Below are 27922 nucleotides of genomic sequence, written 5' to 3'. Positions count from 1 at the left end.
CATATAATGGCAAAAGCTTTCCAATAACAAAATGCTCCCACTAGTGCATACCATAAGTTTGAAGTGATTAAACAAAAGGAGAACATTTGAGTTAAAATTGAACATGCGACTTAAAGCTTTTCCTCAGTGATACTTACTGAAATGACTGCTTTTTCAATTAGGCTTTGACTGTCAATTACTTGGAATTACTTTTTTAAAAATACTTTGAATTCCTAGAATATGCTTGATATCAAACTGCTAAGGGGGCAGCAGGGAGAGACTTCATTCCACATCAAGCTGGAATTTTTGAGGATTTAATCTATCCTTTTTCCACATGCTTGTTTATTAGATTTTGTGATTGATTATGTTTATATTTTTGTATTCATCTTTAAGTATCAGCTATTGCTATGTATGGTAAAATGGAAAATTTGGATTTTTGCTTTCCCATAATTAGCGGGGCCATGCAAATTCCATAAGAGTTGGATTTTGGAATCCTGAGGTTCCTTGCTCCTGATCCAGGGCAGCTCCTAGCACACTCCTTACACACCTCAGAACTGTCAACTTTATTGTGTAGCTCTTTGAGGAGATTGGATCAGGCTGTGAGATGCATGGCTCTACTCCCTGCTTGATCTAGAAACAGGTATGAGAGACTTTTCTGATCCAAAGGCATTCCTCTACCCATTCCAGGCATGTTTTGAGCAATGTTCTGCTGGAGTAATAACCATTTGGAGTAAACCTGTTTGCTGTGTGCCTGAGAGGCTGGAGTGGCACTCTCAAGTGACTTGTGGTATGCCTCTGAGTGGTCCCTGCTACGTTCTGTTTGTCAGGCAGATGCCAACAGCCAGGTTTGTAGGGGGACATAGGAACCTTTTTCACATGTCTTTATGAAGCAGTTTCAGTGTAGATGAATAACATCTTTTAAATCACAGACTGTGTGTGGAGCTTTTCTCTGGCCTCAGCAGGATGCCATGCAGTGGTATAGTCTGTAAAGGTCACTTGCTAAGTCCTCATCTATTCCACAGCTTTTATGTTTAGAGTTGATACATCTCATTATTTTTTTTTTTAATAGCACATTAAATTCAAGGATTCCAGTATTACTCTTTCTAAGTATTTTACCATATAAAGTCTTCTAGGGGAGATTAATTTATCAGAGAACTGTTGAGTAGTCCTGTTCTATATAGATTTTCTTTTGAAAAGTGGCACATTTAAGGACTGAGAAACAGAGCTGATGAGATGCAGTACTTGAAGCATGTTTCTTCAGTCACAGAATTATTCTCTTTCTCCTCAAAGACTGGTTGCCTTGGTAAGCTTAGCACCATGAATCCACAATTTAAATAGTGTGAATTAAGAGGATCAAGTTTCTGATCTCTGAAAGCTTGCAATGTCCTGGTTGCTCTAACCTTCTAAGAGAAGAGGACACTGAGAGGTCCCATGTCAATTCTGACTTGCCCACCACTTCACCTTCAGTCCTTGAAATAATTTCCCAGTGGTAATTTTAGGTTGCATGCTGATAACTTTTGTTCTGATTGAACAGATTTAAGTGGAGTCAAGAAAGCAAGCATATGATACTTGTTACAGAGGTTGTTTTTAACCAGTTTCTAGGTGTTCTCTGAAGTAGTGGTAGAGTCTGATAAAGAGAAAAATTAATGCTAAAGGAAAATTATATTTGGCAGAGGCTTAAGTACATCCTACATAATAAAAATGTGTTTTTAAGCTGAGAGTGATTTGGGTGTCTCTCCCTTGTTGACCTGCTTGGAGATAATTCAGAGAGGCTTCAATTTGGAGAGTTCCTGAAAATGCTGGGATGTGGAGTGCCCAGAATCCCTCTCATTTCTGCAATCCCTGCATGTCTGAGGTGCAGTGACCCCGAACAGCAGCACAGTGGTGGCACATGCTTCAGGGCACTGCCCACTGCAGCAACTTGCTTCACAAGGGAAGAATTCCCCGGGTAAGAATGAATCTTAATATTCTCTTTTTTGTGTCCTGAGAGTGCTGAGCCTCTCATATTCCCCTTGGAATAGGGTTGTACATGGAGGGTAAAAATGCCTTCATGTTATTAAGCATGTAGGTTTGGATCACTTCCTTTGTTTTATCAGGAACTGCTGGCTTAACTGGTCATCCATGTCTAGCTGAAATGGAAGACTAAATTAAGCAAGGCTTTTATCTCAGCAGATTTTTATAAAAGTGAATGGGGAATGGAAGATGGATTGCATTTTATGAAGTAGGAAATTAAATTGCCCTTCCACTCTCTAACTTAAAAATCCAGGAAAATTCAGCAAGTGCTCATTGCTTTCTGGATGTATGAGTATCCCTCCTCAGACCTGGATTGTCTCAGAATGTTCAGGAAGGGCTTTAGGATTTGGGAAGGGTGGCTGTATAGGTATTTTCCTGCAAATGAAGCTATTTCTCATAGTGTACTCAGCCCCTGCAAGTGAGTTGGTTGCTGTGCACCAGACTGACCCTGCAGTGCTCTGTGGCTCCACCTCACCCACCTGGGCTTCATTAATGGTCCTGGTGAGGGATGAGTCCCCCCCTTTTCTGACCTCTCCAGTCAGCAGCTCTGGGATTAGGTGGGAGAAAGGGAAGGTTTTATGCTGCTGCCTTTTCTCAGGGAGCACAGACTGTTCTGCCTTTCCTGCATCGTGCCTGGGTTGAAGGTTGGAGTAGCAGCTGAAGGGATTGAATGAGGGGATTTACACTTTGCTAGAGATGAATATAAATATGATTGGTCCCTAGCTGGGAGTAATGTTTCTTACTAGACGTTAGACAAATTGTGGCAGAAATGGCTGCTCAGGATTTTCCTGCCTGCATTTCTTCTGTCCCTCTGTCCTAAGGAATGCAGTCCCATGACCCCAAGTTATTTAAAGCTATTAAAAACTCACCCCCTAGTGAAAGGAGTGATGAGGGGGATTCTTTACTTATTCTCCATTCGTTCTGAGCAGGCTTGACTCATGAATCCTGTAACCTTGGCAGCAAGAGAATCCCCTTTTGCTTCACTATCTGCAAGGAAATGAATTACACAAGCATAGAAATTCATGAACAGTGAATGCTGCAATTAATTTTGTTAAACTCTCTTTATATATTTAGTTTGAGAAGAGGAAGGAAGGAGAAGCTTATCATCAGCTATGAGTCTGAAGCCACAAATCTCACACGGCTTTCACTTTGAGATAAAAATGAATCTATAAGGAATCCAAACCCCTTTTGTTTACTTTATATATTGGAAGAATGAGAAATGATGAAGGCAGTAATGTAAAGTAGTGTTAACATCACAATCCCCATATTGAATTGATTAGCGTGGAGGAAGCACATTAATAGCTTTTTTATTACTAGTCTGAAAACTTTATAATAGCATTTATTGAAACAGAATAGAAATGTGAATGGCAGAACTTTATAAATCTCAGCTCATATGTGGTGGCCTAAACAGTGTCTGGAAATGTTTTTTAAAAAAAGTCCAGACTTTGAAGCTTTCCAGTTTTCCCCATTTAATCTTTCATTTGTACATATTAAGCAGGCAGTCATGCCAGAGGAGAGGCTGGATGTAAAGCTGAATGTATTGAATGTGCAAATTTTTTCTCTTTATGGCCAAAACAGGTGCATGTAAATGTTTCATCAGCACACCCATTAAGTTCCCAGTGGTAAATTTAGCCACAAGCATTTGAGAGGTGCTTACTTTGCATTTAATTTAGAGCTAAAAAAAGAAGAAGTAGGTTTATTTAAAATGCATTACAGTCAGCTTATTTAATATTCTTATTCTCATATATTCTTATTCATTATTTATATATGAAAAATAAATGAGAAAGTCACAGAAATACCCATGCAGCTCAAAGTGATGAGGGTAGTTATTTTAAAATAGGTAAAATCTGGCTTTGCAGCCAGCCAATCATTTCTTGATCGTAAGTGAAACAACCTCACTGAAGTCATCTCCCAGACAGAGTAACCCTGTTATCCTCTATTTTCAGATTGTACCAAATATTCCTAATTTGTCATGTTGTTGCATAGTGTTGTGCTGTAGAGAGTTCTAGCTCTGTTTCATCCTTTTTTCTTATTTTTTCTGTGGGCAGGAAGTGTTAACTCTTGTGGCACAGCCTCACTTTGCCACAGGTAAGAAGATGCAGGGACTTCTGCTTGTGCATCACCCACCTTTGCCTGACAACAGTGCTTTGCACCTCATTTGGAGTTGTGTTTTCTTTGGGAGCTGCACTGATGTCACTTGTGTGTGAAAAGCTTTATTTATCTCATCTGTTCAAAGTGGGTGCCCAGAAACAGTAATTGCTGGACAAGGGGAACAATGGTTTGGAAAATAAAGTGCAGTAACCAGAACTGCTATCTGGAATATAAAAACTGGCTGTGTGGAAAGCTGCACTGAAGGGAGAGGGCTGCAAAGCATGAAGGGGATTCTTTGTGGTAGGATCGATACAGGCCCCTGGAAAGTGTGCTTGGATGCTGTTTGTTTGGAAATGATCTACTTGGTGAAGTTTGGAATGACTACACACTAAATCCTTAAATATGAATCAAAATATAGTCATCATCTTTCTACTGTTTCAACATGCCTCAGTCAGAATAATGGGATTCAGTTTGTTGAGGGATTAAATATCTGGGCTTCTCTGTTGTATTTTACATGCTTTGGCAAATTTTGTTTGTTCCCTTGCCTTTCTTAGGATGGAGTTCTACTGTACCTCATCCTTACATCTGTAAACAAGGGAAAAAAAAAAGCTTGCTTCTTACACTTCTTCTTGAGATGAGCTGTATTGCCTTACCCAAGTTTTAGAAGATAATTTTAACAACTCAAAAAACTCTTCATGGATCATTCAAAGTGACAGGAGAGAGAAAAACTAATTTTTTCCCTCTCTGATTTTTTCTTCCTGACAAAGCAGTCTTTTGTGGCAAAAAGGAGCACTTCTTTCCATCCTAAACCCTTCCTATCTTGTTTCATCACAAGTCACACTGCATTAGAGTCTTAATGTTTCTATCAATAAATGATGGATTTGCCAATGGTGATTTAAGTTTAAAATTACTTGCGAAAACTTAATGAAGCCTGCAAATCACAAATTAAATCTCAAAGAAATCATCTCTGACAGTTAAAAACTACAGGGCCAATGTAATTTCAAGGGTGGCATTTTTCTCCCCTCTATAAATTATGTATCAGGGCAAAAGAGAGGTGGCTCTGTAGGCATTATTATGAGAGCAATAGCAAATAGCAATTTGTCTCTTACTGCCAGAGCTTTCTCTTACTGGTGTGTAGTGGGATGGGTGACATGCTCCTGCAGAAACAAATTAATCTCTGCTGCAACTAGTTTTTCTAAGTGCCAGTCTGCTTCTTGTCTGTTTGATTTTTTTTTTTTTTGTCCAGTTGGTTTGAATGATGGTTTCTAATCCCACTTCCCAATCTTGTGTCCTCATTACCAAACTGCTCAGACTGCTTGTCTGCTGTGGACAAAAATGATACCCTGAAGCTCTCAGCTATTGTATTTTTAAATGAGGTTATATTTTTATAACCCCAAGTCTCCTTTGCAGACTTAAAATGTCCCTTTTGGCCCCCACTTTGCCTCTGTAGGAGAGGATGCCTGGTGCTGTTTGCAGTTTCATGAGAATTGCTTTTCTCAAAAATGCACGTGGGGGATTTGCTATTGCTTGGAGCACATTCATTTAGTTAATTAGATTTGTGAAAGAAAATTAAAAGTTTCCTGTCCTAAATTCTGGATGTTTAATGCAATTTGCAAATGGGTATAAATCTATCTAAAATAGCCAGAAGAGCCATAGTTATCCTATTGATTCTGTCCTTTCTTTTCCCTCAAATCCAAGGAGATGAGTCATTAAAGCCTTTCCCAAAAAAGGGGATGGGTGAGCAGAGTTGCTTCTACTGCTTTAATAATCTTGCCTATAGACTTCTCCTGTCTGTTCATTTTGTTGTAATTGACCCTGCAGATGAACCCTTTTTTCAGCAAAATTTGGGTTCATCTTTTCTAGTATTAACAATTACATTGGGTGTTTCAGAAATTGTGTGTGGTTTTGTGCCCTCACATATTTGTTGTGGAACAGTACTCCAGTAAACACACAGCTTTCTCAGTTTTGCACTCTTTTTTTTAATTTGTTAAATGATTTTATTTTTCTTCCCCATGTGTCTGCATAAGTTATCTTGGTGGGAAGAAGTTCACCCCTGGCTGATTAATCTGAGCATTTCTGTTGTCCTGTTTATGTTGTAGAAAGAATGGTGAGCACAATGAGGTTTGTAATTGAAGCTTGTTTCATTCCTCTCATTTACTCCATTTATGCTGGGTGTCATTTTTCATCTGCAAAGTTGCTTTATGCAAAAGCTGAATATCTGTTACTTCTGATTTGCATGGCTTCAGCTCTGTTTCCAAGATTAGATTGTCTGTGGCACATTTATCTATCAACAAATTGTTTGTCTACGTGATGAGACATTCCCTTTGGCAAGATGGATACGGTTCTTCACTGCTCAGCCTCCAGGTTACAGCATTTGTGATTCTTGACTGAATGTTTCTTTCACAGACTTTGTGTGCATTTGGCTCTAAGGCCAGAGGTACCACTAATGTGAAGTTAGCAAAGAAACAATTAGTGCTCAATGAAGTCTGTATGTGGGGATGTGGCTTTGCAGTTTCAGAACAGTTGGGATCCAGACCCTGTCCCAAGACTTTCTGTAGTGCTGTTGGAGCCCTCCATGTTGTAGTTCTGTGGATCTCTCGGTGGTGCTGATGAGCCTTGGCTGTGCTGGCGGCAGAGACCACTGGCACATTTCTGTTTCAGTGGAAATGTCTGACTGGCATGTTTGCCTGTGGTGTCACACAGCCAGTTTCCCAAAGCTTTTCATCCTCCAGGGGCACTCTGACTCCTGTGACATTTACATCCCACATTCTGTCTTGGTGATTCCTGACTCTTTCCTCCTGTCAGAGTTGATGCCACTCGATCTTTTGTCACAATAGGCTTTGAGAGTTGTGGTTTTCCTTTTCACTGTTAGAATACTGCAGCACTTCCAAGTGATACTGATGGGTTTCACCATTGTTAGTTCTCTTGACTTTCAAATTTTCCAAAATTCAGAGATAAGGATGCTAACCCCTGACCTCACCAGCACTCAGAAGAGTATGTCAGGTTTTATATCCCAAAGCAACACTACATTGAATTAGAGTCTTCTGAAATTACAGTCAACATGGTTTTTGTGTTGATTAGAAAGGTAATTGGAGCCACTGTTTTATTGTTGTGATTTTCTTCTTGTTGTTTTGGTGGTGGTGTTTTTTTACAGGTTTTGTTGTTTGGTTTTTTCCTCCATTTGTCTTCACAGATGTGATGGCAAAAATTTCAGCAACACTATGCCAAGAAGTGTAGGAATATGGAAAAGCACCTGATCCTGTATCATTCTTTTCTGATTTTGAAAAGCCATCATAGATAAAGAGATTCTAACATTTTTTGGCTATTGCATTTTCCAGCACTCAAGCCCAAGACAGGTGAAAGTTGGCATAGCAAAGACTTCCCCCTCTGTTGTCAGATTGTTGCATAGTGAAGCAGTTCTTGTGTGACCACTTGAGAGCTGCTTGTCACAGGTACACAGCTGAGGGGATTTGGTCACTGCCTCTTGTTAAAGTGGTCATGCTTCATGAAAAAAAAGATATTTAAATAGAATCTGATAGGGAAAAAAAACAACAACCAGAAAAAACCAGGCATATCATAAGAAGGAAATGGTCTTTAGTAATTTTTTTAAGTGCATTTTGATGCTCAGGTGACAGCACTGTATGTCCAGTACTTGTTATTTTGTGAGATTCTGAACGAGTATAAATAGTCTACATAGCAACAGCATCTGTTAAATAGTCCTATCATCGGCCCATGGGGCTGTGCCAGAGCCTCACCAGAGCTGGGAAGCTGCCAGCCTTCACTGGATGAAATCATGCAAGATAACAATGGCAGCGAGGCAGAATGACAAATACAACTCTTTCTTCTTACTGGGCTGGGGGGAGGGGACTTGCCTTTTGCTTTTTTTTATTTTAAAACTTTTAGCATAAACAACAAGCCCTCAACATCTTATAAAAAAATCTTTTTTTAGTAAAAGCCAAAATTCTCAACTACAGTTGCTGGATTCAATATCTGGAGTATTTTACCAACTCCCATGCCAGCATTATGGGATTTCTCAAAGTTCCCCAAAAGCTGGTAGCATTGGTAGAAGTAAAAGGTTGCTCCTTTGGATTCAGTGACTTGTGCAGACTAACCCCAGCCTGCAATTTTTCAATTTTTTTTTTTTTTTCATGCTGCTGGGTTAATTTGGGGGTTTTGGGTTTTTTTTTTGTTTGTTTTTTTTTGTTTGTTTGTTTGTTTTTGGGGTTTTTTGGTTTGTTTTTTTTGTTTGTGGGTTTTTGTTGGTTTTTTTTGTTGTTGTTGTTGTTTTGTTTTTGGTTTGTTTTTTTTTGTTACTTACAGGTTTTTCAAAAAAGCATTCTCTGACTCTTTACTATTTAATATTTAGGTTCTGCTGTTTGTCATCCTGAACTAAGCAGGCTGTTTTGCACTCCCCTGACAGAAGGAAGAAAATGTGTTAAAGGAAAATGATCAGTGAGGAATAAACAGCAGAACTGCTCTCAGACAGATTTTCGTTTTTGCTAAAATTGCCTTTTCCAGTATTTATATGCTTGACTTTATGAGCATTAATTTGGTATGGTCTAGGAAGGGTCCTAATGATCTCACACTCTGCCAAGCCAGTGCTGCAAATTCTCAGGGAAGTAGCTGGCAGGGCAGGTAAAGGACAAAAGACAGGTAAGAGACAGAGTGTTCCTGTGAAATTAAAAGAGCCAAAAGAACTCAGTTGTTTGGACTACAAAATAATCATAGGATATTCATTGCTGAAAGTTAAATTGAAGGCACCTTTTGCTCTTTATCTTGGAGTCCTAACTTTATGTGAGAGGGACTAAAAGGTGCTTGCTTGTACCAGGGGAGTTAAGGCAACACGTCTTGGAGCTGCTGACCTGTGACTCCTGAGGCTTGGCCTGTCCCTGCAGGGTCCCTGTCCCCCACAGTCCTGGGGGCTGTGCAGGCTCCCACTGTAACCAGGGAAGGCACACCAAAGCAGCCCCTAAGACAAATGCCATGGATGTGCTGCAGGGCACATGAGCCTGCTGCAGATGGTGGCTCTGGAGCAGCTGGCCTCTGTGTGTTGGATGACATGGCTCCCAGAGGACAGTCAGGGCTGACATGGACAAGGGAGATGTGGATTTGGCAGATGGAGAGCTCTTTGAGAGAACTCAGGCTGTGACTGAGGAGAATTTGTGCCCCAGATCACAAGTGCCAGTTTAAAAGGAGCAGTGCCTGAGTCCCAGGATGGGGTGCACTGGAGAGACTGAGGATGTTTGCTGTCAGCTGTTCTTTCAGGATGGATTTGAAACAAAGGTCAAACTGCAGGGCACAGGTGACATAGTCTGGCATGAATAATCCAGTCCCTATCCATGGAAAACTTGTGGCCTGCTGGGAAGATTTGTAAATTTTAAGACCAGATGAGACAGTTACAGTCCCCTATGGTCCTTAGTGCTTCAATCAGTATTCTTGTCATCAAACTAATTACACCTGAATTGTAAGTTTAGAAAATTCTTGAGTCTTAGTTTAAAGACATGATTGACTGCATCTCATTGCTCAATGATTTGTTCCAAGGATTTGTTATTTTTGCTTCATGGATAAAATTGTGCCTTGTGTCTATCTTGTATTTGTCTGTCTAAAAAGCTCTAACCACTAACTCTCATTATGTCATTTTGTGATGGAGTTAAGTGCTGTCTGCTGTTGAGAGCTGCTGCTCCATGTGGGTACCTGAAGATTGCAATTACACTGCTTTTTTACCTTATCACTCTATTAGTTCTTCCAAGAATGTTAGTCATGTGAAGGAAAGCACACTTCTCAGGGATGGCTTTTTATTGTGGGTCTTCTCTGGAATCCTTTCAGATATTCAGTAGATTTTTGAAAAAATGGGTATCAGTTCTGCAGTGTGGAGGTAATGACAATGACCTGCCCTTGTGCAGCTGGGGTTGAATAAACCCATGACTGTTGTCTCTGTGAGCTGGGAGTATTGCCCTCAGAGCATGTCCATCTCCATTCCTCAGTCCTTGCACAGGTTTCCTGCTCTCCAGAATATAGTTGCCAGTCTTGTAGTGTGATCTCACATGTTTTTTCTTGGATGTCTTTTCTGGTATTTGTCTGGATAAGCCCTGAGGCTCTGTAACCAAGCAGGACAAGTGAGATCAGCAGATTCTTTAATGCATGGCAAGTTTTGTGTGGTATCTGCAAAATTTCATTAGCTGTGATTTTTATGCTTCCTTCCATAGCATCAGAAAAATACCAAATAACTTTCTGTCAAAAACCCACTAAAAGCTCCTCTGACAGAATCCTCTGTTTTTAACAATGGGGGGTTTTTTTGTAAATTTTACTTTTTAAAATACATTCAATGTGGCTGCAGTGACTTCTTTTTTCCTCTTGTGCCCTCATAACTCTTGACACTGATAGAAAATTTCAGTCAAATTTGAGCTCTTCAGAGGTGTCAAAACTACTAAATTTAGGTAGGTAGAAAGACCCAAATGAATGCCCTATGGAAAAAAAATGTCTTGGAGCTATTGCGGGCAGTGTTAATGACAGAGAATCCAAGGGGGATGAGAGGGAGCAGACAATTTCCACTTTTAAGGAGAGACTTGGGATTAATGCTTCTCTTTTGCAAAAAGTCAGTCTCTTAATTAGGAAAGGGGCTCATTTTGAAAGGTAGAAGCATGAACAATAAATTCAAAATAAGCCCGAAGGAGCTGAGGAGCATCCTCACAGGTGTTCTTGGGCCTGTTGTCACATGTGGCAGATTTAATCTTTCACTTTGGTTTCTGCTCATCTCCAAGGGATAACTCACCCCCCTGACAGAGGCCGATCCTGAACAAAGCAGACCATCATGGACAGTGGCTCAGTCTGCCTGGTTTGCTTTGAGCAGCTCGGTGCCATTCCTGGAAGGGGCTCTGGCACAATGCAGAAACTCATTTGAGGTCCTGAGCTCAACCACTGCCTTTTTGAAAACACAGCACCTTTGGTGCCACTTAGCAGGGTGGCTGCTGCTCCTTTGGCAAAAGCCACTTTTTCTGTGCAAAAACAGCACATGCAGTTCTGGTCTGTGTGAAACATCCAGTCTCTCACTTGGTGAAGGCACTGTCACTTATCTCTGTTTAGCATACAGGGTATCGACCATATTTCCTTCTCCATTCAACTCATGTGACTTCCAGTGAGAAATGTGGCTTTGTTCTGACAGTATTTGAAGTAGGGAGTGTTGGAAACCTGCATTTGGTGCCATATAATTGTGACTGGCAGTTTGTTTGTTTACTTGTTTTCTGTTATTATGGAAAGCAATCTCCATGTAGTTTATTCATTTGCAGTGACTGAGTCCCAAATCATTCAATTCACGATTAAATCTGCTTTCAGTGAAGTGCATTGAAGAGCTGCAATTGTTGATTTCATTAAAACAAGGGAGGCATTTAATAGCAGTTATTAATTTCTGTTGCTTTGGTTATTTACCAGCTTTCCAAGACATCTTGTTTACCAGTTTATGACATCATCACTGAAAAGCTTACCTGGGATTAAACCCAGTAATTCCAGTTGCTGAAGGTCAGAGCACCTTGGTGTCAGGGTTGTGGGTTTGGAGAGGGAATGGTTCCCAAGCTTTTGTGCACCCTCACAGAAACAGGGGTCTCAGCCACTGGAGACACCATGTGAGGATGCCAGGTTGCATAAAAGTGAGCAACTCCATTGTCAGCAAGATTCCTGCCAGCTGAGCTGGCATTTAGCAGATCCTTTGTTCTTCCAAGTACACATCCATGTGATTGGAAGAAGATAACGTTTTTTCAAGGAAGAAAAGATAGGTAAGGGGGTCATCACCTTCTCTGCTCCAGGCAACTCTGCTGGTTTTGTTGAGTTTCTGCCGGGTAGCCAGCTGTTCCTCCGAAGCCCACTGTTTTTCCTGGATTTTGGATTTGTGCTGCCCTCTCTCTCAAGGAGTGCATTCTGCACTTTTCCTGTTTCCAGGCTGAGCAGAGACCACGCTGCCACAGGAATGAAACCCACTGGAGTGTGCTTGACTTTGCCTGGTGCTCTGTTCCCTCCAAGGATGATGGTAGTTCTCCTCACAGCATTATTTATTTAAAGTAAGTTAATTTCAGAGAAAGCTTATCTTAAGAATAATAAAGCAGGCTGTGTGCAAACCTCACTTTCCCCTAAGGATTAACATTCCCTGGATCTAGGAAGACACGGCTTTCAATCTGTTTCCACAGAATCACTCCTTTCAGACAAGTTTCTCCAAGCAGAGTAGCAGATTTTAACCCTTCACTGGGTTTGGTTTGGTTTTTAAATGGATCTTTTAGTTCCGGCTCAGAGAAAGATGGTTTATCAGTAGACATTTGATTTCCTTGTTGGAAGGAATTGGGAAAATTGCTACCCCTGAGGAAATTAGCCAGCCCTGTCCCCCAGCAGCTTTGCAGCTTGCCCAGTTGTTACTGGTGCCAGTGGAGCTGAGGTCTGTGCTCAGCAGAGCAGCTCTGACACCAAGAGGTGGCAATGCCCATTCCTCTGAATAACCTGAGGAGCTTAGAGCCTTCCCTACGGCCTCAGCAAGGCTCAGGTGACACCAGAGGCCCAATACACAAAGGGTGTAATTGTTTTGATGTTTGCAGAGTTGTTTTTACCTTACAGCAGTGGACAAATCTGTATTTTGGCTTGTATTTTTCTACCAAAGTCATAAATGTATGAGGAAATTAAGTTAACTGGATAAATGGATCTGCAGATAGCCCACATTTACACAGTGTGGGGGCTTCATTCATCTTCTCTTACCACAGTGGGAACACAGGGCATTATTTGCCTTAGTTATCCCTCCTCCTCTGTTATTTTAGTAGTGCTCTCTCTTATTTGAACGTGCTCTCATTCACCTTTAAGCTAAGTAAATGACTGTGGTAAATAATTGAAGCCAAGTTTGATCCCATGGGACAGCTGCAGCAAATGGCTCAGTGGGCAAATGGCCAAGTTCTTCATCTCTGTGAGCAAAGTGCTGCCTTCCCTTTTCCAGCCCACAGCTCTGCAAAGGATTATGTGTCCAATGTCACTGGTCCTGGTACCTAATCACACGGGGGTCATTCATTCCTACAAGGGAAGTGCTTTGTCTCCCTGCTTTCTCTTGCCCTGCAAGCCTTTGTGGCAGCTAATTGGATCTAAGGCTCTATTGACGTGTGTGTGCATCCCTAGGTGGGTGGGGGGGTGTGTGTGCTCTTTTTTGGGTCTGCATAGTTGGAGATAACAGGCTGTTAGCACTTGAAACACAAATGCAACCCACCTTTCATGTCTCTTGGCAAACAAAGGCTCAACTGCAAGTATTATGTTAATTAGCATCCTTCCCATTTTGCTTATCTGAGGTGATACTGATGGCTGTTGAGGATGAATGAAAGTGATTATCTATTTTAACATTTTAAAAGGAAACTGAATACAGATAACCTGGGAATATTCTCAACATAGATTTTAAAGAGTGTTTCCCTTTTCCATTGGCTTGGATTCAGTGTGCTTGGGATTTCAATACATGAGCATAGTTCAGAGGAGTCTTTACACCCTGGCACAGGTGTGCTCCTGAGGCCACTAGAGATCAAGCAAAAATTACCATTTTCTGGGACAGGAGGGAAAGGAGTGAATCAGGCCCATGTGTGGGGAAAGACGATTGAAGTGAGTAGCAGGGGTGGCACAGGAGCCAGAGGAGGGCTTTGAGGGTAGTTGGGAGATCTGTGGAACACGAGGCTGATGTGTGAAGGCAGCAGGGGAGGCTTGCAGAGAGCAACACTTGGTGGGAAATGTAACTGGAGAAAGGGAACAGAAGCTCTTTTGTGTCAGTCAGCTTTGGAGCAAGTATATGAAGAAAACCTGCTGCAAAGGGAGTTTCATTGTGGAAGAGAAATGGCACAGTTAGACCACAATGACTCACAGCTTTGCCAGTGTCACTGCTGTTGAGGATGGGTTTTCCCAACCAGAAATAATAATAATAACAATAATTAACAATCTGAAGAAGAGCCTATTTCTATGTGAACAAAAGTTTCCTTCTGCAGAATCAGCAGCAAATGTATCCTGAATGCTCTATAATTAGGTATGTCACAAAAGCCATGCACTTCAGTGTTCACTCACCTGAAATTCCTCCAACACACTGGTGAGGCTTTTGTCACCAAAATCCATAATTGTTAAGAAGAATTGACTTAATAACATGGTAGTTACTAGGCAATGTCAGGCTTTTGAGTAAGCAACTGATTTGATTTTCCTGCCTAGTTTCACCCAGCCCTTTCCCCATGTCTGCTGCAGCATTCCAGCTCCTTTAAAACAAGAAGCAGCAAGCCAAGAATTCATATTTAAAGCTTCCACCCCTAGTTTCACTAAAAATAAAGAAAATTGAGGGTTTTTTTAAGGATGTCTTGGACTATCTCATTGGGCAGTACCTGTGCCATACTGACAGACAGCTGAAATAAGGTGTTAGCTCTGCTACTGGCTTCATTCTCTAAATGAGCCAAGAAACTGCACAGCTGCAGCTTAACATTTTGAGGTTGTTATGATGTGCTTTATTTAAACAAACTTGGGGACCTGACTCACAAGTAATTCAGCTGTTGCTGTGCCTAAGAACAGGTTACATGCTGTGGCCTCTGGCTACAGAGCAGTGTATTTCCCCTTACACCAGCAGTAATAGGAAGCTAAACAATGATAAAATGCCTGTCTCTCCCTTGGACCTTAAAAGGCATCATTTGGACAAAATCTGGTGCAGTTTGCTAGAAACATTTGAATCTGCTCTTGCATAAAAGATTTTGAGTTGCAGACTCTAGTGACTTGCCATCCTTGTGATCTCCTGTATAAAACAGAGGAACTAAAGCTGCTGTGGCGTTCATTGGCATTTCAATAGTATGGAAAGTACAGGGATGTTTCAGTGGCTCCTTTCCTGCAGCCTCAGCTGGTTGCTGCTGCCTGCACTCAAACAGCAGCAGGTGATGGTGGGCAGAAGACAGTGACTAAAACTGCAATTAATTATATGCACAAACCATGGCCCTGGAAACACTGGTTTGAAAAACCCAAGTTCTTTGGCTCCATTACTTTGTTATTAAACACCATTGCAACTTCTTGGTTCTTGCCAGGGCACATAGAGGGAGACTCTTTCTCTTATAGTTTCACCAATTGCCTGCTCCAGGCCAGTGCAAGATGTGCTTTTCCTTCCTTTTGCTTCCTAATGAAGCTCAGCTTTACCTCTAAGTGCTGGGAAGGTTCCACCCTCTCTCTCTCAGGTTAGAAAATCCATTCATTGTCTCAGATTCTGTACAAGTGCTTCATCTTCCACATTGGGTTTGATATTCAAATGCCTACTGTAAATTATTTATTGTATCATTAATTTTATGGTATGACTAGAGTCAGGTAATTCCTGTTTTACAAATAGCTGAAACAAGAGAAGCTGTGGCTTTTCAAGACTCTGTAGAGAGCCTGTGGCACAGCTGAAAGGTCTTAGCTCAGCTGACCTAAGCCAGTAGGTTTCAGAAACATTCATTCTTTCTGCTCCCAGACCATTTCCTTTGATCTTCTGTTCCTGTATTCTTTACTCTTCTGAAGTTACACAGCCAGTGCCAGTGCATCTCCCTTGATATCAAACACTGCTAGAGAAATAAGTATTGCAGCTAAATTATTGAAGTTTAGAAGATCTGTAAGGTGATGCTTGATGTTGGCTTTTGCAGTCAAGTTAGGAAAAGAGAATTCATTAGCTAGTGGGTTTCTGTGTTAAAAGAAACAATTACAAAAAAAAAAAAACCACAAAACAAAAAACCTAAACATTAAGTCCTGAAGTTGTTTCACATTTGGGGAAAAAACGAGGAAGGGAATCCCAGAGCGCTGAGTGAAGTGTTCTGGAGATGTGCGACATTGATGATACTGGCAAGAAATTAGCATATTGTTCCTTAACTGCTAAATATCACCAAAAATCATGCAGTAGCTCTTATTTACTAAAATCTTACAAGATTTCTATTTCTAGGCAGATGGTGTAAGGAAGACTTCAGTGGTGAGGAGAGCATTTATGGCTCTCAGCTTCTTATAGGCAGGCTCGGGGACATCTCATTTACAACAAGCCTTAACTGTTGGTACAATCAATCTCATCTCTTCTTAGCAGGCAAAGGCTCCCACAAATGACCTTATAGATTAGGAACTTTCTGTTTACATTCGATTTCCCACTGCCTGCTATTTGTAGAGAATGATTATCAAGGCATTAAATTAAAAGTTTTGCCCGGTGGGAAACTACTGGATATTTTGTCATTTCCTTAAAGCCTCTCCTGTTCTGCTGGAGAGGCACAGAGGCAGAGGAAGCAATCACCAGAAAGGTCAAGAATATTTGCTTACCTATATTGGAGCACTGCTGAGAGGCTTTCTCCAGTTTAGGGGACTTTTTGGGGAGAAGTTTTGTTCAGGTTGTGGTAGGAAGGCATTGAGGCTTGAAATTAAAAGTCTCCAGTTGCCTGCAGGTTACAAAGCTGGCATCCTCTGGCCTTTTCCTAAAGGCTATGCCCAATCTAAGTGACATATTATGCTTTCAGCAAGTTCAAAAGGAGTTAATAAGGATCCCCCCAAAGCCTTCTTTTGACCTTTATTCCAGGGAAGATTCCAGTAAAGCCACCTTCCCTCTCAGTGTGCTGGGACAAGGGAAGGACTCTGCCTTCAGTATTGCTGGAGCTTCAGTTTGATCAAAGTCGTGCCTCATCTTAGCTGTAAATATTGATAATACCCCTGTTCTGCACAGACACAACTCTCTTGTTTGCCCAAGATGTTTTGCTCAAAGCACTTCCTGCTGCTTATCAGAGGCAGAATTACAGGACTGAGCTTCTTGAGGGAACAGTATTTGTCTTCTGTTTCATACCTTAACAATAAGTACATAAACTCCAAAGCCTTTCATTTAGACAGAGTGAGAGGTCTGTGGAATCACCCCCAGGAACTGAGAGGGTCCCTACAGCCCCCCATCTGTAAAGCAGAGATGGAATTAATTATGAACCTGGTTGTTTGCAGTGCAGAATGTTCATGTAGTGCTTCCAGCATGTCTGTGCTAAGCAGGAGTTTGTTGTCACTGTTGTTACATAGTTTTTATCTCATCCTCAATTATTCTTAGCTTGTCTTATTCAAGGAGACAAGGTGGAGTCTGACAGCCCCAGGTCCTCTTGAAGTGTGCTGGCTTCTCCAGCTGGGCTTGTCAGCCAGCCAGCCACACTTCTGCTCAGAGGCTCTGGGTTTCTGAGGCAGTGAGGGCACAAAGCTGACAGTAAAAGCAGCCTAACGTGTGCATTGCTATAGCTTAAGTAGCTGCCTCAAGGGATTGCAGATTAAGAAGGAAACACTTTAATTTGGTCTGAAATTATATGCAGGCTGGAGTAAGATTTTGTTTAGGCAATGCTTTGTCCCAGCTGTAGTCCAGGTGAGGCTCAGAGAGATCCCTGCCCTTTCTCTCTAGCTGCATCCAGCTTCCAGCCCCTTTTCCTGACCTCTGTGGCAGGTTCTCTCCAGTCTTACCACATCTCTTATAGCTTTCCTTTCTGCAGTTTAAATACTGAGTTTCCTTCATTGCCTGAAACTCTCTGCATATGACTTGTGCACCTTAGATCAGTATATATTTTTTAGAAAGTCTTTTTAATAGGACAGTGAGAGATTTAAGAGCCCTATTAGGGCCTAGTGGAAATCAGTGAGGAAATATTTCCTCTTTTCAGTAGGAACAGGATCTTAGCTTAAGTAAAGTGCAGCAATATGCATGCTCTGCTCTAAGAAGTGCTTCTCTTGAAGGCATGGATTGTAGTGGATCACCACACTGGGACACATTTAACCTACCAGAAACACTACTGGAACCTGATGGGGCTGAGAAGCATGGGCAATGCTCCAGTGTGTCTGTGAACCCAGGGCTCACAGGAATTTGCATGGATGGCATGCCAGCTTCAAGCTTTCACCTCTCACCTGTTGACCAATGAGTCCCAAGGAGGAAAAGAATTTTTTCTCTTCTTCACTAACAGATTGATAAAAGGTTCTTGCTGCCAAATCTTTAAGATAAACTCTTAAGTCTAAAGACATGGTATTCCACATGTCTAAAAGCAGGCACCTCATTTGGAGCAACAGTTTGTCTGCAGAGTTTTTGTTATTCTTCTTTGTGCTACTTCACTAGAGCTGTGATTTGTGAAGGGCACTGCTTGTGTATGGAAGAATGCAGCAGATTCAAATTGCAGAATATTAAGTATAATACTACAATCCTGATTTGAGATAGACATTTTGCCTGGCTGAGGACTGGTAGCTCAGAGACAAACAAGGGAAGCTGACAGGTTGGTGAATATTGGGTAGGATCATTTGTCAGGAGATGTGATGAATCACTGTGGCGCAGCATTTCATTTTCAGAAAGATCATTTTCTGAAAAAATTAAAGGCAGAAGAGACAGCTGGGGGTGTTTTGGGAGTTTTCATTTAAATCCAAGTTACAATTAGAATAAAGGCATATTGAAAAGTTCCTGTTATTCTAAAAATATTTTGAGGAAGGAAAAGAATTGAGGTTAGAAGGAAACAGGAGGACCTGGAAGAGCACTTGCCAGCTGTGCCCCACAAATCGGCTTTGGGTTTTACTTACCTCTCTCTAGTCAAAGCCAGTAGGAATTGTATGTCTAGAGCTTCAAGCAGTGCTTCAACTGGAGGAAAAATACCCATCTTATAACCTTGCACAGAGGTTATTTGAGCAGAGGTCAATGTGCTTTTAATAGGACCGCACGTAGAGACTGAGCTGCTCTCAGTGGGAGCGAGAGCAGCCCTCCTGTTCCATTTCATCTGGGCTCTCAGGAAGTCCAAGGCTACATCACACTGATTAATTCATGCAAGGTAACATGTTAATAACAAATGGAAACAGGGGAGACACAGAGGGGGGGGGGGCTTCCTGCTGCTGCTTCAGCTGCAGACACAAGTGCCAGGAGGCCAAGGGCTGATCCCTGTTCCCCCTTTCTCCTGGAGCCCCGTCACCACCCACAAACTCGGTCGTTCTGTACAAGGTTATTCCTAGGGTTTGATCAACACCTTTCTGACCCTAGTGTAAGCAAACAGAAGAGTGTGAGTGCTTCAAGGAGTAGCTGTGTGTGTCTGACAAAAAGATCTTAAATCAGCTGCTCTTCAGAGAGCAGCATACTGTTGTGTGTGCAGCACACTTAATTAGAAGGTCAGATGGAAACTTTGATAAAACAGAACTGTGTAAAGTCCTACCTTTACCATCACTCAAATGACTATAAAGCTCTCACTGTATGTATATGTGTAAAACTGGTATTTCCAGATGCCTTCCCTGTCAGTGGACACGAAATAAAAAGGTAAAACAATCTGGCAATACCGTTCCACAACATGTGTTTGCCTCTTTCAAAGTTGTAGCCTGCACAGAGATGAGAGGGAGATGAGGAAATGAGACACATGTCACATGTGTGATGTGAGATTCTAAAAAACATTACATCCTCCTCCAAGCAAGATTCAAGCAGGCATTTTATTTTTAAAACAACAAATAATGATGGGTCATACCATGTGCAGGACTTGATGCTGAGGCTTTGTGAAATAGCAGTGGGAGAACTGGTCACATAATACCTGTTTTCTTGACTAGTGCTCTGCTGGTTATTCAGTTTCTGAAATATGGAAATCTGATGCCAGCTGTGTTCCCAGTATAAAGGCCTTGCACTCTTTGTGCAGCAAAAGTGGTTAATTTTATGAGGAAGCCTCAGCAAGTCGCTTGCTAGTGAGGCTTCTCCAGGTAGAAGAAAGATCAGGAATGCTTGGTGACACAATCTCTTGAGACCATGTTAAAGCACACATGGACTAACAAAACTTTGCTCTTGATCTTCTGTGAATGTAAAGTTAATAAATTATCATGATCCATCTGAAATAGGATGTCAAGATTGCAAAGGAAAACTTAATTAAGGAAGTGCAAACTTCGCATTTTGCATCCTTTTAACATGGCATTTACCCTTCAGATAAGAATTGCTGATATGAACCTAAGGATGGTGTGTAGCTTTCTCACTCTACAGGGCAGATATTCTCAGGTGAGATAATATTTAAAATAAACCTTTCTCTTCATCTTCAAGGTAACAGATTGCCTTGCTGGATTTCTGTCCTTACCTGCCCTTAGTTACCCTGTTCCTCTTCACCTCTGTCAGTTTCTGAATAAGAATTAGTTTTCCAACAATTAATTTACCTCACTGCCTCTGTAGGACATTAACTAAATTTCCAGGCCTCTCTGAGACTGGCATCACAACCCTGCCCTTCCATCCTAATTGATGGCACTGCTGGAGATCACAGCAGGTCCAGTTGAGACACAGGGAGCTGAGGGTAAGTGCAGAGCTGAAACACAATTCAATCTAATTCTTAAATGAATGCTAGGAATCCCCAGCACATCTAAGTTTATCGTTTATTGCCTGTAATTTTCTCAACTAATTCCAAATTTAATGACAGCTTTCAGCTTTGGTGTTCTCCTCTAATTAACGTACCAGTGACTGTGTATAATCTCTGTGTAAAGCCAAAAGCAGCTTACATGATAATTACAGAGGGATCACAGCACCTACTGTTTAAGGAAGGCATCCATGAGAAAGGCCTTGCATGATTGTTAAGGTGCTGAGATTAAGTTGTAATTAATCTTAACTTGTGCTGTTTCTTGTACTGCCTCAAAGCTTTTTTATTACTGGCTCAACATGATGCTGGTAAACTTTAGGGAAGGAAACAAAAGAACTGGACAGATCAAGCACAATCTTTTGCACATACAGCAGAGGCTTCCAGGACATGGTGAGCTTTTGAGGTCAGAGTATTTTTGTAGTCATACTGTTGAGTAACTTTATGTTTTTCCCTTAATAATTATGATGTAGTGGGCTGAAAATTCCTCTTTAACATTGTGCAAGATACTTTGCATCCACTTTTTTTTGCAGCTGCAGTCAGGAAGCTATTCTGACTGCACAAATCAGAAGTGAAGCCCAAGTGTATGGGAGAAGCAGAATACCTTTGCTGCCTCTGTTAACTTAAAATTAGCATTGGTTACATTATTTTAGACAGTCCCCACCATTGGAATGACAAGTTCTAGAGGAGCAATCACTAGGGAATGCACCATCTCTGTCTGTTTTCCACTATGAAGGAGTACACATTAATGCACTTGGTCCCAATTAAATATACGAAACTAGAAGGAAACGTTGGGTGTAGATGAAAGATTTCATAGATGGGCTTATTTGCAAAAATGAGTGGTTAAGCTGCATCCAGTCTTCCTGTAGTACTTTGGTAGTTATGTGAGAAGGGAAAAGATGTAGTAAAGGTTTCTGTGATAGGAAACAGGAACATAAGCTCAGAAGAGGAACTCCTCATGTTATTTACAAAATGTTGGTTAAACTTTTATTCATTTCAGTACAGGACCGTTGTCCAACAGTTCTATGCTCCATGCTCTTTGATTTGAAAGTTGGTACTCAGCAAATTTTGAGTTCTGTGTCTTTTGTTGTTGGTTTTAGATTGACAAGTATGCTCAACGGGATCTGAAGAAAGGACTTCACTTGTATGGGACAGATGGAAATATTGGCCTCACTAATGCATGGAGCATCATCCAAACAGATGTAAGTCTGAGCTCTCTCTTTTACCTCTTCCTCTTTACCTTCTGGGTTCTGTAACAGCATGTTCTGGGAGTGAACATAATTAAACCTCCAAATCCCAAGTCACTCTCTTTCTCCCACCCAGTCAGCACATTAGCAAGCAAACTCTCTGCTTTTTGTAACAAGCAGTATTTTTTATTTATTTTATTTATTTCTACTTTAATAGGAAGTATCATCTTCCTTTTAGAAGGTTGTACTAAGTTGATGCCTAAATATCATGCAGCTCTGTGCTATGTGGAGTGTGAAGGAGCTGGTCAGACTGGAAACAAGCTGTACCTTTTCTTTAAAGTCAGAGAGGTGGTTTCTGCTGGGATGAAGAGCATACTAGCAAAGGACCTCTTCAACCACTTTTTAATTTCTGTCCCGTCTCCTTTCGCTGCTACTATTGTTCCCACTAGTGAGTCAAAATGGAAACAGAGCATGGTGTTTGTAGCCTCCTCCTACAGTCAGTACATTTTCCCCAGCAGAATTCAGTCATCCTCCATCACAGGTGGACTGGGAAATGCTTTTTGCTGTGTTGTCACTGCTGTTCCTTTGCCCTGATTCTCTGACAGCTCTCTGCCAGTGTTCATCTGCTAAGGACTGGTGAACATTGTAGCTGGCTTCCTCCTCTGCCCTTGTCTGAGGAAACACCATCACTGACAGTTCAGGTTTATTAGCTCTGTACCTGTTTCATATTCAGTTCAGTCAGTTCTCCTGGGGGTGATATTTGTGATTTCATGTTCTCTGTTCTTGAATGGAAAAGTGCTCCAGCTTTTCTCCTGCTTTAGGCAGAAGCACTTGCACAGCCTTGGCTTCACTCAAGAAATCTTGCATAGCCGCCTCATTTTCTCCTCCAGAGGTGCAAGTGTGGTACAGACAGGAGGGGTTTAGTCTTGCCTGATGTCTTAAATGGATCAAAGACAGTAACCCCTCCCAGTGCTCCCAAAGTCTCCTCTTATGGACAATACAAGGTAACAGGAGCAACAGACTGCTAAGAAATGGTCTGAGAAATTGAAACCTTGAGATTGCTAACAGAACAAAAGAACTGATTGGCCAAACTCCTTGTGCATCTTTGGGTCTGCAGGACCTATGTTGAGTGCAGTAGGTTGCCTACAATACTGCTGTGTGTGAAAGACAGGAGTGTCCAAAGTTCAGGTCCAGGAAAAAAGCTAATTTCAGTCCTGCATCCAAACAACTGCACGTAAAAAGTTCTTTCAGTTGCCTTTAAAAGGCCTCAGCATCTTGCAATATTGTTAATAATTTCCTCTTCCAATGCTTTTTTCCTTTTTCCAATACATCAAGTATGAGAAAGCATCAGTTACTGACAAGCGAAATGCATTTGGTGGTGCTATCTTGAGAGCAAGCCATGTGAAATACAGATGTTTTTTAATATCATTGCTTATATCCAACAGTATTAGAAAGTTTACTCTTTTATAGGAACTTAATTATGTGTAGTAAAAATGTAGTAAAAACTACTAGTATTAAAATATTTGTAGTAAGTATTAATCTGCTTTCAGTGGCACCCCAAGAAGTCTTAAAAGCATATAGCAAAGATGGGGGGAAAAGCAGTTTTTGGAGGTCTCATGACATATAAACACCATATTTCTGTTCCCCTTTGTGTAAAATAGGTGTAAGAATATATGTAATGTCTAGTTCATATAGTCACATTTTTTCAAATTCTTCATGGACTGCATTCAGAAAAGATGTAAAAAAAAATTTGGAAACTGACATTATGGTGAGAAATTTTAAACACCTTATATAAACAGGCAAAGATGAACTAGTGATGTCATTGCAGTGCTTAAAAAGAGAGCAGGAAGGAAAAAGGGTTGTGAGAGAATAGGGCTCTGTAATTGATCCAAGAGCTAAAAACCCAAGTTAGATGTATGTCGTGGTAGGATGTTGCTGTTCAGCAGCACAGTATTCTTTTTCTCTAAAGAATAAGACCTGGCTTTTTGCTTAAAGGAAATGATCAGGGATCAGGTTCAGTGACCAGCTTAGGTTTAAGGCAGGACTCAATAATCTGTAGTTTGTGTAGTGCTGCAGATCATGGTCATTTGTCCTGGTAATTCCTTTGGTCTTGAAACCCATTACAGTTTAAAGAATACCTTATTAGTTTCAGATGAAACTTATGTTAGCTAACTCCTAGGAGCTCAGAAGGTGACAAGAAAATGCCACTCCATGGGTTGTATGCAGCCAGGGGACATAATTCTCTCATGGCCACTGTGAAATTACCACATGCCAGCTTGGCAGTACCACAGTGCCAAAGTCATTGTGCTCTCCATGCTGGGCACTGAGGAGAACAGCAAAGAGCTCCCACATATCCATTTTTGCCACTCTGCATAATTGGTTCTCACATGTATCTTTCAAAACTGTGTGGGAATACACTATTGCAGAGGTGCAGCAAAGACAATCCCATCATGGTTAATTATGTAAAACACTTTGCAGTTGAATAGAGCTATCTAAATGCCAACTTGGGGGGTTTCTGTGTAATAATCATTATCTCTTACATCCCTAATCAGTAGAGTGTAATCACTGATTGGAGAATTAGGGTGATGCAGGGGATTTTCTGCAAGGGAAATCCCAGCCCAGGCTTGCTGTTTGCATTCTGTCTCCTAAGGCTCTCACCAAAAGCCACAACAGAGCAACCACGATGAGATATAGGACAGAGTTTTTCCTGATGGGAGACATCAGTCATTGGCTGAGCCATGGGCTGTGTCTGTATGTGGATGGAAAACAGCAGCCTCACAAAAAAAAAGTGTCATGTAAAAAACATGACAGTAACAGAAATCGTAATGACTCCTTGTCCCCTCTGCATTTGCACTCCTTTCTTTGTAAAAGTATTTTTCAGAGCCTGAGTAGTGGTTAAAGCAGTAGCTTTCACACTCTGGCATAGTTCTTAATTTCTCCCAAGATTTAAGCTAGAGACCACCCCCATTCTGCATTCATTAGGTGCTATTGTGTATGGCAGCTTTGGCTGAAAAAAGGGGGAAAAAGTTTTTCCAAGGAGCCTCATTTAGATGGCATTTGACTTTTGTGGGATTGGCCAGTCACGAATCAGAGGGGAGTTTTGACAGGGAGTGTGGATGCCCAGAGCACAGAGTGACTTGTGAGTGGTGATTGTCTAAGTGTGAAAGGCCTGAGCACCGTTTGAGGAAGGTTTTCTTTTCCGAAGCCTTTGTGCCTTGAGAAATTATTTTCCTCTTTTTAACAGAAGCCTACCATTTTCAAGACACTGGAAACAAGGGGAAAACTGAGTTTTTCCCTTCCTGTCTTTTAAGAGGAAGTTGCAGTTTTGGCTGATGCCTGAGCTGCTCACGTTACCAATAAAGGAGTTGGGTTAAGCTGCAAACCTGCAAAGTGTTTGAGAGGAAAGGCACTGGACTCATTTTGCAGTCCTAGTAAGCCTCTAGGTCAGGGAGCTGTTTCAAATCAGAACATTCTATTGATTTCTTTTTAATACCTTCAGCTAACCAAACTCTCAGCCTTTTCAATAGCGTTTCAAACCTTAAAAGGATCAGAAACACAAGCAGATGAATTCTGTGTGTCATGACTGAAGACTACGAAAGCTTACAAAGTGATTTTCAAACATGACTAAAATTCTGATAGTTTAGGAGGTAAGTTGCCCTGAATTGCATTAAACTTCTTACCCACCAGGACTGGTTAAAGTCACAGGTGGAGATCATTAGAAAATGAGAAACAGGCATTAATTTTTAAAATGTTGCTTCATCCTCAACATCTTTGTGATCAATATTTGAGCACTTCTACTTTTAACTAAGCGGGCAGTAATTTGAGAGGCATGCAGGAAACCTATTAGCTTCACTAAAGTGAGCAAATTCAGCTCACTTTTGCTGCTGTGTAATGCCTTTTCATGTCTGTTTAGACCACTGTAACTGAGAAGAAATTTGACCCATCTCCCTATTCTCAGTCATTGATTCTATTAGATCAAGCCATACTTTAGAATTACTACTGGAAACCACCACCCATTAAACATGATTTTTAGAACAAAACTATATTATTCATCACTTTTCACAGTGATGGTGGAAAAAGGTGTATAGAAGGCCCCCTACTCTGTCTCTAGTTCTTTGCCCCATTCACAAAAGCAGAAAACAAGGCTTTGCTAAAAAACAGTCTGCAACAAGGACTGAGTATCTGTTTGTTTTCACAAACCCTATCCCAGCCTGACTGAGTCTGCAGGAATTTGGCAAAGAAGATAAGGCCCACTTAGCCTTCAATGTTGAGAATAATGTAAAATATGTACAAGCGTCCAACTCCTTTTCAGGAGTTGCACTGTTGCACTGACATAGAAACTTTTTTACTAGATTATTCCCTTTTAAAATGTGTTAGTCTTGGTACTCCAAAAGAAACACTGTTAGTTCATAATTATTTCTAAAAATTGTAAATGTTGAAAGTAGGAACAGAAGTAAGCAATTAGGCAAACTTGTGTAATTTTATCACTTCACTTGTGAAGAGAACAAGACAGGAGTGTAAATGTGACCTAAAAATGAATGTGGTTGTAGCAAGAATCGAGACTTCAATGCTTTCATGCCTGGCATTGGCAGAATATCAGCCTTTGTGGTAGAAATGACTACAACAAACTGCTGGTGACAGACATTGTCCTTTGCCCTGAGCTTTCTCAATCCTCCAGGTGTAGGCCTGTCTCCAACTATCCCTGCTTAGAAACCGTGCCAATTTTCAAGATAATGTTGCTCTCAAATCTAAAAGGACTCTAAAAAGTCCTCCATATTCCCCTTTCTTCTAATGATCCCTCATCTCCCTCAATGATTTGGCTCCTTACTGTTCACCTGCATCAACCAGGGATAAATCACTTGCTTGTCATATGATCCAAAATCACTCCTGCACTCTCTCTTTCCTACTGGAATCCATAGTGAAGTCTCTGAGTTTATTGACCTCTCAGCTTATCTGCCTTTCTGGCTTCTGGACCTCTGCTGGATCTGAAGTGGTGATCCATTCAGTCCTGTTGCTGCTTGTTTCCTCATTCCTGCATCTTTGACCATGGATCAATGCCCCTGCTCCCTAGAGATGCCAGTGACAGGACTTGGCCTTCACTGAGCAGTGCTCCCTCCCTTGCTTCTGCACTCTCAGGTCTCTGTGGTGTTAGAACTCTGCTGTATTCATCACCTCCTCTTGATTAGGGCTATGGATCATCCGCTGCTTAATCCCATTGCTCATCCTTCCTTTGTCTTCCAAAGATATTTCTTCCAATTACAGTTACAGACATTATTTCTTCCAGTCCCAAGACCATTGATCCTGTGTTGTGCCCTTTATTTATACCTTGAACTTCTCTTAGCCCATTGCTGTGTCTGCTGTGCTCTTGTACAGACAATCTGTGTGGGCAGGCAGTGTCCAACTGCAGCTCATCTTTGCAACTGCATCCCTTCCTATTCTCACCTTGTGGCTTACCAGGAATTTTATTCTTTGGAGTCCCAATCCTAGGAGCAGCTGTCCTCAACCTGTTAGTGAGCACTTGGCTACAAAACCCGTGCTTCATCTTCATCTCCGTAGTCTGTCAGACTGACACCTTCAGCCATGCATTATTATGAGAAGAAGGAGTCTAGTTCTGATTTATGCAAACTTGTGTCACTTGTGTTTGGCCAGAACATCACTCAAATGTTTCAGCCCTTACCGCTGCACACTCTACATCACAGATGAGCCACATTTTTAAGGCTTGCTGTTTACAAGCTGTCACTTCTCGCTGTCTATCAAAGAGCTGCCTCCTGACTCTAATGATGACAGCCTGCAAGACCTTCTTCTTGTTAGATTTCCAAATAAACCAGCCTTCCTCAAATGTATGCCATGTATTCCAGGCTGCTCCTACTCGCTTTTGGGACCTGTTACACATGGACCTCCTGTTTTCTGTGCAGCAACATATAGGAAAAAAAGAAAGGCACAAACTTTTTTTTCTATTTTCATGTCAGTTTGTAGAAAATGAAGCCTGTAATCCTAAAAATCAAACATTTGCAAGTGGAGGATTGAGCCCTGCCACAGACCAAATCAAAATTTGAAGCAGAAACTTGGAAGGATAGATGTTCGTGGAGGAAAGTTTTCTGACTTTTCCCTGACAGAAGAAAAACTCTGCTGTGAGCAGACTGAAATGTCTCTATCAAGGAGTACTTTCTGAGTGCTTGAAGCATCATAAGATGCATGAGGCAGCAGCATGTGACACCTCTGCCCTCTATGGGTCTGGAGTGGCACATTTTGTGAGTGCAGCAAGAGCTGAACACCACAATTCTACTACAGCCTGAACTCTACAGCTATTATGTAACAAAGGAAAAC

At 41.3% G+C, this 27922-nt stretch overlaps 1 protein-coding gene across 2 annotated transcripts in view; it reads left to right on the top strand.

Annotated features, from left to right (window-relative positions):
• Positions 1-27922, top strand: part of TSPAN4 (tetraspanin 4) — a 414602-nt gene that overhangs the window by 377552 nt on the left and 9128 nt on the right. For both annotated transcript variants that reach the window (XM_054275435.1, XM_054275434.1), the window contains one exon: positions 21509-21610. In XM_054275435.1, coding sequence (XP_054131410.1) covers positions 21509-21610 — 102 coding nt within the window. The remainder of the gene's footprint in view (positions 1-21508; positions 21611-27922) is intronic.

The sequence above is a fragment of the Melozone crissalis genome, unplaced genomic scaffold (genome assembly GCF_028551555.1).
Source record: "Melozone crissalis strain CALT ecotype California unplaced genomic scaffold, PUWL_Pcris_2 ptg000018l_1, whole genome shotgun sequence".
Taxonomy (NCBI): Eukaryota; Metazoa; Chordata; class Aves; order Passeriformes; family Passerellidae; genus Melozone; species Melozone crissalis.
This window is presented reverse-complemented; position numbering and strand designations above follow the sequence as displayed.